This window comes from Aythya ferina (assembly GCF_964211825.1).
Source record: "Aythya ferina genome assembly, chromosome: W".
In the NCBI taxonomy this organism is placed as follows: domain Eukaryota; kingdom Metazoa; phylum Chordata; class Aves; order Anseriformes; family Anatidae; genus Aythya; species Aythya ferina.
This window is the reverse complement of record NC_140313.1, coordinates 3,808,011-3,820,516: the sequence shown is the minus strand read 5'-3', so window position 1 is coordinate 3,820,516 and position 12,506 is coordinate 3,808,011. Positions and strand designations below refer to the sequence as shown.

The 12,506-nt window shown below is 49.4% G+C and overlaps 1 protein-coding gene and 1 long non-coding RNA gene across 4 annotated transcripts in view; both read right to left on the bottom strand.

The window, feature by feature from the left end:
• LOC311426302 (ubiquitin-associated protein 1-like) overlaps positions 1 to 5,687 on the bottom strand; it is a 135,185-nt gene extending 129,498 nt beyond the window's left edge. The window contains exons 1-2 of one of the 3 annotated variants that reach the window (XM_084502656.1): positions 5,437 to 5,687; positions 2,638 to 2,892 (exon numbers count right to left, since the gene is read on the bottom strand). Coding sequence is in view for 1 of the 3 variants with exons in the window: in XM_084502657.1 (XP_084358783.1) it covers positions 2,638 to 2,647 (10 nt within the window). In the remaining 2 variants the exon portion in view is untranslated. The remainder of the gene's footprint in view (positions 1 to 2,637; positions 2,893 to 5,436) is intronic. The other 2 variants (XM_084502657.1, XM_084502653.1) reach the window with 2 other exon arrangements.
• The window catches only part of LOC311426438, a 403,748-nt gene that overhangs the window by 136,363 nt on the left and 254,879 nt on the right, over positions 1 to 12,506 (bottom strand). The gene's annotated exons all lie outside the window — the stretch shown is intronic.

Here is a 12,506-nt window from a genome sequence, read left to right as displayed (position 1 = left end):
GAGCTCCGAGATGACCCCCTAGCAACAGTACGTGCAACCGCAGGACATACCAGGATATGCCACGTACACCCAGAACAACCAAGCTATAAAAAAGGGGACTCTGGCGGGGGTGAGGTGCGTGTCTTGGTGGAGCAGAGACTCCCGGCGCACCCAGCGCTGTTTGCTTACCTCTATTCCTTTAATAAATTGTAAACTTTGATTGTAACCCTATTTGGGACTCAGTCATTTATAACAGTGAATACCTCTGGCACAGCATAGCCAAAGGCAATTTATAAATGAACTGCTCAAAGTTCCCCATGCCACGCTTAAGCTTTGATTAAAACAACTGCTTTGGTTTATGTTTTTCTGTTGCATTACATGCAACACCAGTGCAGCTCCATTAAAGTTAGACAAGTTGTTTTAGATTCACTCCCAGCTTAAATGCCACAGCTTCACTGCAGGAGATTAGGCAAAAGAATTCATCTTTATTAGGTTGCTTACTCAGGAGATGAGAGAGAAACTCTTGTACTTGAAGTGTTGTTTAATGCTCTACTTAAACATGAGCGCAAAGCAAGTGAGCTAGAGCTACTACACTATTCCTATTTAATATATTTTTCACCATGAAGTTGATTTTTGCCATCAGTACATTTTGCCTAACAAAAGGCAACATCCATCTGTAACATAAGCCTAGCTGCAGAAGCACATACCTCCCTGCAGCATTTGCAGAGCTAACGACAACGTGCTTGAATCCCTCTTCAGTTCCGTGATTATTTGGTCACCAACAATTTCTGCAAGGTTGCGTTCACAACACACTTGCCCATTTATCTTTGCTGCAGCTGCTGTGGAACTAAGCAAGTTACAGAACACAGCAAAAGTGTTGTGGTGCTACAAAGCCTGCAATGATCTCGTTAGGGCAAACGAGATTTTGAGAGCTGGTGTTTCAGCAGGTGTTTGTCCCCTGGAAGCTGTTCCATGAAGGGTGCTGGCTGCTGACCAGCTGAGGTGACGACCACATGTGGAGAAAGAAGGCAGAGAGATTCTACTTCGGGCTTATTCCTGTTATAAGGTGTGTTGGGTCTGTCTGAGCTGGAGTCACCTTTTCCCTGCAGCAGCCCACACAGTGCTGTACTCTGCACTCGTAGCTGGAACAGCACTGATATCACTCCAGTGTTGTGTCTATTGCTGCATAGTGCTGGCACAGCATCAGGACTCCTTCCAAGCCCCCAAGAGCCAGCAGGCTGGGGGTGGGCAAGTGATGGGGAGGGGACATTGCTGGGGCAGCTGACCTAAACCAACCAAAGGGATATTCCATAACACCTGATGTCACACTCAGCAATAAAAGGGGGGGCTCTCGTGGGGGACGGGGCTGTTCCTCCTGAACAACCACTACGCGTTTGAGGCCCTGCTTCCCAGGACGTGGCCGAACACCGCTCGCTGATGGGAAGTAGAGAATAATTTTTCCTCTCTCTGTGCTTCTGCGCGGACTGATTGCTTCTTTTGTCTCTGTTTTTTCCTCCCATTCCCTTTCCCTTTAATTAAACCTTTCTTATCTCAAACCTCGAGTTCTCTGTGTTGTATTTTCTCCCCCTTCCTCTTTGAGGAGAGGGGGAGTGAGAGAGCGGTTGTGGTGGAGCTCGGCTGCCCACCTGAGTAAAACCACCACATAAGGCTGTTTATACAACTAGGCCTTGCTTTTTAGTGCTGCTGCACAAAACACTCCTGCTGTGCAACTATAAATAATTATAGAACATCCAAAACAAAACAAAAAAAAAAATCTCTGTCCCTTGCAAGTCAGACCACAGAGTGCAGCTTCTGCTCAGAAGTCATGAAAGCAAAGAGACAATCCCATCAACTCATACGCTTTGAGGATTATAAGATGCTGGATCTATACATTTCTTAAACACTTGATTCATTTCAGCAGAACTAACCGACCTGCAGAGAATAAATTCTGGATTCCACACTAATTTAATCAGAAATAAATACGTGAAATTGCAGCCTTAGCCAATGAGGCCAGACCACTAACTCCAGGAGAAAAGATTTACCGGTTTGTATGATCTCCAGTTATTAATCACGAGACACCATTTTTATATTCCCCTATAACTTCTCAAATCCAAAAATCAGTTTCAGAGCCTGCCATTTCAGCATTCGTTAAAACATATAAAACTATGTGAACAAGGTAAGTTACCTAAACATCAGGACAGAACAACACGTAAAACCAAAATAGAGGATGATGAATAAGAAAAAAACATCTTATGAGCAAATTCTGTCCGACATTATATTTATCATTTAGAAATCATAGGGACAGTCACTAACTCCCTGTTTGCATGGCAAGAGGAAAGATTCAACCCCCCGTTGCACTCCATCCCCCAAAAAAGTCAATTGCCCTGTGCAGATTAGAGAGATGCTGAGCACAGGCACAAGCCTTACGGTCTGGTTCACAGCCATACATGTACATGTATGTGCAGAACCATGCTTTCAGATGAGAATGGGCCACAGATAAATAATACGTTAATTCAAAATTCACCATGTATCATTTTAACTCTGCTCATAATTACTTCCTAACATTTTCCTTGTCAGCCCACATGCTTGGACTATAGACAAATGGAAGAAGAGAAAGTAACAAGCAAGGGAAAGAGGAGCAAGTGAGGTGGCACTTACTGTGTTGCATTTTGTCCCGCACACCACTTGTCGGTGGTTCAGCCACTGGGAAGCAAACACTTTATTAAGGGTTCCAAGGTGAAACTCTCTCTCCTTCAGAACACTGGGAAGCTGCTGGGCTGCATATTCATGCAACAAGCGGTGATAGCTGGACTCATTCTGCATCCACACCTCTCTACCTTTCAGGTAGTACACCAAGGACCGCTTCACCAGGGGGAGCCTTTTCCTTTTGTGAACAGAGTGATCCCACCCATACTGTGAAAAATAAACGTGGAAGTTAGACGAACTTAAAGCAGCACCCTTCACAGAGTCACAGAATCGTAGGGGTTGGAAGAGTCCTCAAAGATCATCAAGTCCAATCCCTCTGCCAAAGCAGGTTCCTTAGAGCAGGCTGCCCAAGTAGACATCCAGACGGGCCTTGAATATCTCCAGAGAAGGAGACTCCACAACCTCCCTGGGCAGCCTGTTCCAGTGCTCCATCACCCTCACTGTGAAGAAGGTCTCTCACATGTTGATGCGGAACTTCCTGTGCTCTATCTTGTGACCATTACTCCTTGTCCTGGCCCCACAAACCACTGAGAAGAGGTTGGCCAAATCCCTCTGTCTCCCACACCTCAGGTATTTATACACATTGATGAGATCCCCTCTCAGTCTTCTTTTCTCCAGGCTGAACAGACCCAGGTCTCTCAGCCTTTCCTCATAAGGAAGATGCTCCAGGCCCCGTATCATCTTTGTGGCCCTCCGCTGGACTCTTTCCACGAGATCCCTGTCTTTTTTGTACCAGGGAGCCCAGAACTGGACACAGTACCCCAGGTGAGGCCTGACCAGGGCAGAGTAGAGGGGGAGGATCACCTCCCTTGACCTGCTGGCCACACTCCCTTTTAATGCACGACAGGATGCCATTGGCCCTCTTGGCCACCAGGGCACACTGCTGGCTCATGGTCAACCTGTCGTCCACCAGGACCCCCAGGTCCTTCTCCTCAGAGCTCCTCTCCAGCAGGTCGTCCCCCAGCCTGTACTGATAGATGCGGTTGTTCCTTCCCAGGTGCAGGACTCTACACTTGCTCTTGTTAAACCTCATTTGGTTTCTTCCTGACCAGCTCTCCAGCCTGTCCAGGTCTCGCTGAATGGCAGCACAGCCTTCTGGCGTGTCAGCCACCCCTCCCAGCTTTGTGTCATCGGCGTACTTGCTGAGGGCGGACACTATTCCCTCATCAAGGTTGTTGATGAAGATGTTGAACAAGACCGGACCCAGCACCGACCCCTGGGGAACACCGCTAGTCACAGACCTCCAGCCGGACTCTGTGCCGCCAATCACCACCCTCTGAGCTCAGCCAGTTCTCAACCCACCTCACTGTTCACTCCTCTATCCCATACTTTCTCAGCTTTGCTAGCAGGATGTCGTGGGAGACAGTATCAAAAGCCTTGCTAAAGTCAAGGTAGATGACATCCACTGCTCTCCCCCCATCTACCCAGCTGGTGATGCCATCATAGAAGGCAACGAGGTTGGTTGAGCACAACTTCCCCTTGGTGAATCCATGCTGACTACTCCTCATAACCTTCTTCTCTTCCAATTGCTTGGAGATGGCATCCAGAACAAGCTGTTCCAACACCTTTCCAGGGACAGAGGTGAGACTGGCCTGTAGTTTCCCGGATCCTCCTTCTTGCCCTTCTGGAAGACCGGAGTGACATTGGCTATCCGCCAGTCTTCAGGCACCTCTCCTGTTCTCCAGGACCTTTCAAAGATGATAGAGAGCGATTCGGCAATCACCTCTCCCAACTCCCTCAGCACACGTGGATGCATCCCATCGGGACCCATGGATTTGTGTGCTTTGAGCCCACTCAGACGCTCCCGAACCACTCCCTTGTCAACAAGGGGGGAGATCTCCACTTCCCAGACTCTTTCTCCTTCCTCCAGGGTCGAGGAGTCCCGGGGGGGGGGGGTCCTTGAAACAGACTGAGGCAAAGAAAGCACTCAGTATCTCCGCCTTCTCAATGTCTCCCATTACCAGGACACTCCCCTCGTTCAGCAAGGGACCCACATCATCCCTAGTCTTCCTTCTACCGTTTACATACTTAAAAGATAATAAGAAGGGTTTCTTTTATCTCTTTTGCAAACCTCATCTCTAGGTGGGCTTTAGCCTTCCTCACCCACAAGCTCTCCACTTGTGCTTCACCCTCCCCCAGGTGGAGCTGGGTACACTCTAATTGCTCCCTCACATAAAGGGCAACCCCACCTCCTCACTACCCTTGTAAATTCAGAATGCTGAAATTGAGGTGGCTACCCTAGTGAATACCATAGCAGATTAGCTTGGATTTGCCAGTCTCCAAAAGTTTATAGAAATAACAAATGCTTGCTACAGAAGCAACACCACAGCGATACCCCCATCACTCCACAGGGGTTTACTGATGTCGTTGCTTACGGATACAGGAGAAAAGAAGGGGGGGAAAACAACAGTTTAAACAGGCGAAGACCGCCCCCCCCCCCCAGCCCCAGCCACACCGTTTTGGGGTCACAGCTAAGAGAGGGGGCTGGAGACGGACCAGGGGGGCCGTGGGTCTCCTGCAGCCAGCCTTGGGGTCGGCCCAGTGTATGGCTGCAGAGCTGGGGGCGGCGGGCACGGTGGTTACATGTCGAGCAGCGGCACCCAACGGGATCGGGGCGGGGGGGCAGAACCTCATGACGTCTCCCCCAACAGGGCACCCTCACACCACGGCCCCCCCCTCAGGGCCCCTCCGGCCACCTCCCCAATCCCAGTGTCCCTCTCCTCTCACACCGCCCACCCCCCCAAAGCCTACCTGTTCCCCATGGAGCCCCCCGGGCCCCGCGGCAGTCGCCGCCGCTTTTCGCTTCCTGCTAACTGTTTTCCGGGCCATAGTAGAATGAGGGGGAGGAAGAGAAGCTGAGAACCCGGCCCGAGCCCCACATGGAGCAGGTGGTCTCCAGGGCTAGGGGCATAAGCGTGAGGGAGCCGGGTCGGGCCGCGCCTTACGACATTGCCTCAACGTCTTTGCGACAGCCGCGATGCCGCTTGACGGCAGCTCCTCGGTTTCCTAGCACTACCCTCCCTCCCTCCCTCCCTGCCCCCGCCCGTTGGGGGTTGCTAGGCAACTCGCGCCGTCAGGGCGGAGCGGCGCAACCCCGCGGTGGCTGAGGGGAGGCGGCCCGGAGAACCCATCATCGGGCCCGGATCTCTCTCGGTGCCAGTCCGCAGGGCCTCTGCCGCTGCTGAGGGGCCACAGGTGCACCGACAGAGTGTTCCCAGCTGGAAGGGACCCAAGGGTCACCCAGTCTGGCTCCTCACAGGACCACCCAAACCCTATGTCTAGGAGCCTTTTCCAAGCGCTCCATGACCTCCACCAGGCTCGGTGACATTGACATGCAGAAAACGGACTCCACAATCAGTAAGATTGTAAAGTAGGTATGTTTATTCAGCGCTGGGCAGCACGGGGGGTAGTCCCACCAAAGTCGTGTGCACCCCAACGCGGCAACTTGCCATGGTTATATGCAGTAAAGAGTTACATATGCATGAAGTTTCCCAATATGCGTATACATATGCATGGCCTATCCTGGCTTCATATTAAAATTAGCTCCAAGAAGTCATTTCCATAAACTCCTCTCATCTTGCATAGCGCTTGCATAGTGTCTCCTGGTGGTGGTCTCTGGGGGTCGTGGGGATGAAGGCTGATAACTCTTCTTCATCACCACTAGTTGACCCCCTGCCTTTGTGCAGGCTCAGCTGCTCTTGGCTCTTGTCCAAACCACAGGGTCGGTCTCAGCCTGTTCTTGAGACAGGATCTCTGTTTTTATCGGTAACCATCCTTTGTGAGAGGCCCCAAGACTCCTTGTTTCAGTTGATTTGCACAGTAGTAAGCAAAGACATTAAGCAGCATCTGTTTTTAATACAATAATCTAGGTATTCATTAGTCAGCATTCTGTCTACTAGGATTCTCTTAACTCCCTCTCTCACCATGACCGCTTCCCCGTGGAGCGTGTCCCAGTGCCCAGCCACCTTCTCAGTTGTGGGAACAAAAATGTTGTTTTTTTTGCACCAGAATTGGTAACATAAGCACAGGAAGTACCAGACATGCTGCTTCTTGGGAATGCCCAATGTATGGGGGGCGGGAGGGGGAAGAAAGACAAGTACTAAATAAATATTCAACAGAAAAGCATTTACTGGGTGCAGGTGACTGTGTAAGAAAGAGCTGAGCAACTAGATGACACCAGCAAAATGGATTGGGAAAACAGAATAGCGTTAGATATTGTGAGAAACACTCTATAGCCAATAACTTGGCTCAGGTGAGGATCTCAGTGAAGTAGTAATTTATTCACGATTGCAATGGCAGGCATCCCACAAGCATGAGCACACCTACTAGTTCCTAAACTAGCAGGTTCAAGTTCTACAAGTAGGTTCAAGTAGGTTCATTCAAAAATCAAGGATGTAAATATGGACATTACCATCCCCTTCCATTTACCAAACCAAGATTTCAAACATCCGGTAGTGGAAGTGTCTGTTCCTGAGTTTTCTGCCAATTCACTGGCAAGGGTGGTAAGCCCTTGCAATGCTCTAGTTACTGTGCCATCCGGGCAGTATTGTTGGGTATAAAAGTGCAACAGTGGTTGCTCAGTATCACACACACACCTCTAAACTTGAGTACGCCTATACATATGTACAATCAGAAAAGGTCCTTTAAGTCTATTACTATCAATGTCCATGCTATTCCTATCAATGTCCATGACTGGGGGAGCATAGCTGGAGTTGGTAATCCTGGCTGAAGTGCTCCCATATCTTCCATGACTTATAACAGTCTCCATTTTCTTGATTATAAACACTGGAGTATTCCAGGGCTAGTCGTGGGAACAATATGTCTCGCTTTAAGTTTTCAAGCAACTCGGCATTTGGGCCTCATGCATCCCACTCTTCCCGGATCGAAGGGAAACATATCCATCTCCTTTTCAAGGCCAATAGGGCCTGGGTCAAAAGGCACGTCCAGGTCACCAGGGGGCGTAACAGCAAAAGCCTTCGATGGCTGTAGCAGCAGAGGGGCCCATGGCGTAGCAGTCGGATCAGTAAAGGAGCCCGCAGCTCCCTCACTGTCTGGGAAAACACAAGTGTCTGACTGTGGTCCCACATGGCTCTTTAAGGCCTCAGAGACTGCTCACCAGGTGCCGAGCAATCCCACTGCAACCTTGTCATTTTTAGTTGCAGAGTCCCACACCTTGACCTCAAATTGGTCCCATATTTCAGGATCATAAACTGTCTGATTGTTAATAAGGAGAATAAGCTGTAAGGTTACCAGGACAGTCTTTGTTCCTAAGGACGTGTGATTCCCCATAACGCACAACTGCTTACCAGCAAGGTGCAGTTGTGTGCGCGGGTCCGCTTCTCTCAGCTTGAGCTTCTCTCCAGCTCTAGTGCGCCTGTTTCCAGCGACTTTCTGTACAAGCTTCTCTGAGCGGTTTGCTGAGTTTGGCCGAACCTATCTTCATGAGGCGATCAATATCCCTGTTCCTGTCCTCGTCTCTGTTCTGCCAGCCTGTTCCTTTTCATTCCTTCTTTCTGCTTCTTTACTGATGACATAACTTCATTATATTGTGTTGTCTTTTTTCATCTTGAGGACAGGCTTATACACTTATACACTCTTATACACTTCTTCCCACAGCAGTTCTTTTCAAAAACAACTTTTCATTGGTCAAACAACTTTGCCCTGCAACAGCAAACACCCAGCAACTTCCATGCCTTAATGGCTGGAGAACAAGCAACCTGAGACTGCATGGCATCTCCTCAATCACCCTTCTTTGTTCCCTCTAAACTCTTTACATTCCTGATGGCCTCATCATTAAGAGTCTGATGTTATCATCAACCATGGGGCTTGCTGACCCCCATGGCTACACTCCCACATCTCCCCCTTCTTTATTAATATCAACCATCTTCTTGACACAAATTATTACTCCATATATAACAATAATGTAAGTTATTTTTCAATACTCCTGTGGGAATAGAAATGTTTTTGCAGTTACATTGTTTAGAGGGAAGGAATGTGGTATTGAGATATGCTTGCAGTGATTAGAAAGCTTAACAGACAACCTTGTAAAATGCAGGTAAACAGATTCCTTAGAACAATTAGGTGAAAATCACGGTGGTAATTCAAGTGAGTAAAGTGAAGAAACCTTACCACTTTAAACAGTTAAAAAAAAAAGTCAAAAGAAATTTGAAATTTAACAGGCCAGGAACTGCAGGCCATGCATGGTCTTTGAAGCATCAGATCGATTGTGAACCTGGATTAACCACTCAGTGGGAAACAGGGGAGGGTCTTGTCATCAAAAAGTATATAAACTGTGTTTTGGAACCAGTAGGCACACTCTCCTGCTTGTGGGGTGTCTGCCATTGCAGTCGTGAATAAATTACTACTTCACTGAGATCCTCCCCTGAGCCTAAGTTGTTGGCTACGGAGTGTTTCTCACACTCCCAAGCCCTGCTTTCCCAGAAAGTTGAATAGCTTGTTAGTGGCTTCCTTCACAACTGTTTTCTCCTGTCCTGACAATAAAAGATCATCCACATATTGTAACAGTAATACCTCCTCGGGAGGTTGGAATTGCTTCAAAATCTGTTCTAGAACTTGCCCAAATAAATTGATGGCCCTGTAAACCCCTGAGGTAAAACCATCCATTTGTGTTGTTGCTTCCACCCCCATTTCAGGGTCTTTCCAGTCAGAGGTGAATGTATCATTGCTCTCAGGGCCTGAGAGCACCCCATTAATAACACTGTTATTCTAGTCTAACAATTTACTAGTTGAATGCCCAATTTCATCATCAAATCCCAGAATCACAGAATTGTCTAGGTTGGAAGAGACCTCAAGATCATCGAGTCCAACCTCTGACCTAACACTAACAAGTTCTCCACTAAACCATATCACTAAGTTCAACATCTAAACGTCTTTTAAAGACATCCAGGGATGGTGACTCAACCACTTCCCTGGGCAGCCTGTTCCAATGTCTAACAACCCTCTCGGTAAAGAAGTTCTTCCTAATATCTAACCTAAAACTCCTCTGGTGTAACTTTAGCCCGTTCCCCCTCGTCCTGTCACCAGGCACGTGGGAGAATAGACTAACCCCCACCTCGCTACAGCCTCCTTTAATGTACTTATAGAGAGCGATAAGGTCACCCCTGAGCCTCCTCTTCTCCAGACTAAACAACCCCAGCTCCCTCAGCCGCTCCTCATAAGACTTGTTCTCCAGACCCCTCACCAGCTTTGTTGCTTCTCTGGACTCGCTTGAGCAGCTCCACGTCCTTCTTGTAGTGAGGGGCCCAAAACTGAACACAGTAATCGAGGTGCGGCCTCACCAGAGCCGAGTACAGGGGGACAATCACTTCCCTAGCCCTGCTGGCCACACTGCTTCTTATGCAAGCCAGGATGCTGTTGGCCTTCTTGGCCACCTGAGCACACTGCTGGCTCATATTCAGACGACTATCAACCAATACTCCCAGGTCCTTTTCCGCCAGGCAGCTTTCCAACCACTCATCTCCCAGCCTGTAGCTCTGCTTGGGGTTGTTGCGCCCCAGGTGCAGGACCCGGCACTTGGCCTTGTTGAACTTCATGCAGTTGGCCTCAGCCCATTGGTCCAGCCTATCCAGATCCTCCTGCAGAGCCTTCCTACCCTCAAGCAGGTCAACACACGCACCTAACTTGGTGTCATCTGCAAACTTACTGAGGGTGCACTCAATCCCCTCATCCAGATCATCGATAAAGATATTAAAGAGGACCGGCCCCAGTACTGAGCCCTGGGGAACGCCACTACTGACTGGCCTCCATCTGGATTTGACTCCATTCACCACAACTCTTTGGGCCCGGCTATCCAGCTAGTTTTTAACCCAACGAAGTGTACGCCAGTCCAAGCCAAGAGCAGCCAGTTTCTTGAGGAGAATGCTGTGGGAGACGGTGTCAAAAGCCTTGCTGAAGTCAAGGTAGACCACATCCACGGCCATTTCCTCATCTACTAAGCGCGTCACTTTGTCATAGAAGGAGATCAGGTTCGTCAGGCATGACCTGCCTTTCATAAAGCCATGCTGACTGGGCCTGATCGCCTGCTTCCCCTGTAAGTGCTGCGTGATGACACTCAAGATAATCTGCTCCATGAGCTTCCCTGGCACTGAGGTCAAACTGACAGGCCTATAGTTCCCCGGGTCTGCCCTCCGGCCCTTCTTGTAGATGGGCGTCATGTTTGCTAGCCGCCAGTTGACTGGGACCTCCCCCGATACCCAGAACTGTTGATAAATTTTGGAAAGCAGCCTGGCCAGCTCCTCCACCAGTTCTCTCAGTATCCTCGGGTGGATCCCATCTGGTCCCATCGACTTGCGTACATCTAAGTGCCGTAGCAGGTCGCCAAACATTTCCTCGTGGATAGTGAGGGTCACATTCTGCTCCCCATCCCCTTCCACCAGCTCAGGGTACTGGGTATCCAGAGAACAACTGGTTTTGCCGCTAAAGACTGAGGCAAAGAAGGCATTAAGCACCTCCGCCTTTTCTTCATCTTTTGAAACTAAGCTCCCCTCCGCATCCAGTAAAGGATGGAGATTCTCCTTAGTCCTCCGTTTTGCATTGATGTATTTGTAAAACCATTTTTTGTTGTCTTTGATGGCAGTACCCAGGTTGAGCTCCAGATGAGCTTTGGCCTTTCTAATTTTGTCCCTGCACTGCCTCGCAACATCCTTATAGTCCTCCCGAGTGGCCCGCCCTCTTTTCCAAAGATTATAAACCCTCTTTTTTTTTCTCCTAAGCTCAAGCCACAATTCTCTGTTCAGCGAGGCCGGTCTTCTTCCACACCAGCTCGTCTTTGGGCACGTGGGGACAGACCGCTCCTGCACCATTAAGATTTCCTTCTTGAAGAGTGCCCAGCCTTCCTGGACTCCTCTACCCTTCAGAACCGCCTCCCAAGGGACTCTACCAACCAGTGTCCTGAACAGTTCAAACTCGTCCCTCCGGAAGTCCAATACAGCAGTTTTACTGGTCTCCTTCCTGGCTTCTCCAAGAATGGAGAACTCTACCGTTTCATGGTCACTCTGCCCAAGACAGTTTCCAACCACCACATCTCCCACCAGTCATCTCCCACAAGCATCAGATAGATTGGGAACCTGAATTACCCACTCAGTGGGGAAACAGGGGAGGGACCTGTCATCAAAGAGTATATAAACTGTGTTTTGGAACCAGTAGGCACGCTCTCCTGCTTGTGGGGTGCCCGCCATTGCAATCGCGAAGAAATTACTACTTCACTGAGATCCTCGCCTGAGCCTAAGTTATTGGCTACAGAGTGTTTCTCACAATTTGGGGGCTCGTCCGGGATCCAGTCACCTACTGGGGAGCCCCACCGCTGCAGCAGCATGAAGGCATGCCCCGCTGATTTCAGCAGTCCTGTGCATCCACGGTGGCGCTTCTGCGGAGAGCTGACAGAGGACCCGAGACTGGTTAAAGAGGCAGGACCCTTGAAGTAGTGGGGAAAGGAAGAAGGTAGGCACTGCGGGTTTTAAGAATTGACCCAGTAACTCTGTGCACAGACCAAGGTAAGAAATATTAAGTATTGCCTTGGGGGTCGGGTGAGACTCTGTGTGATGTGTGATTGAGACGTACTTTTGTACGAGTGTGGAGTCCTGATCCACGGTTCCGTAGCTCCGCAAGGGGCGCAGCCGGAGACGGACGAAGCATGAGATAAGGGAGAGAAAGGATGAGTCTCGGGAAATTTGGTGTACGATACCCCTTGCACGGTGAAGTGCTTGGCAGTACACCCCCATTTTCCAGAATCGGAACGTTAGTGTGTGGTACCCTGCAGGAGGGAAATTTCTGTAGCAGCACACCGACGAGGGCTAGGAAAA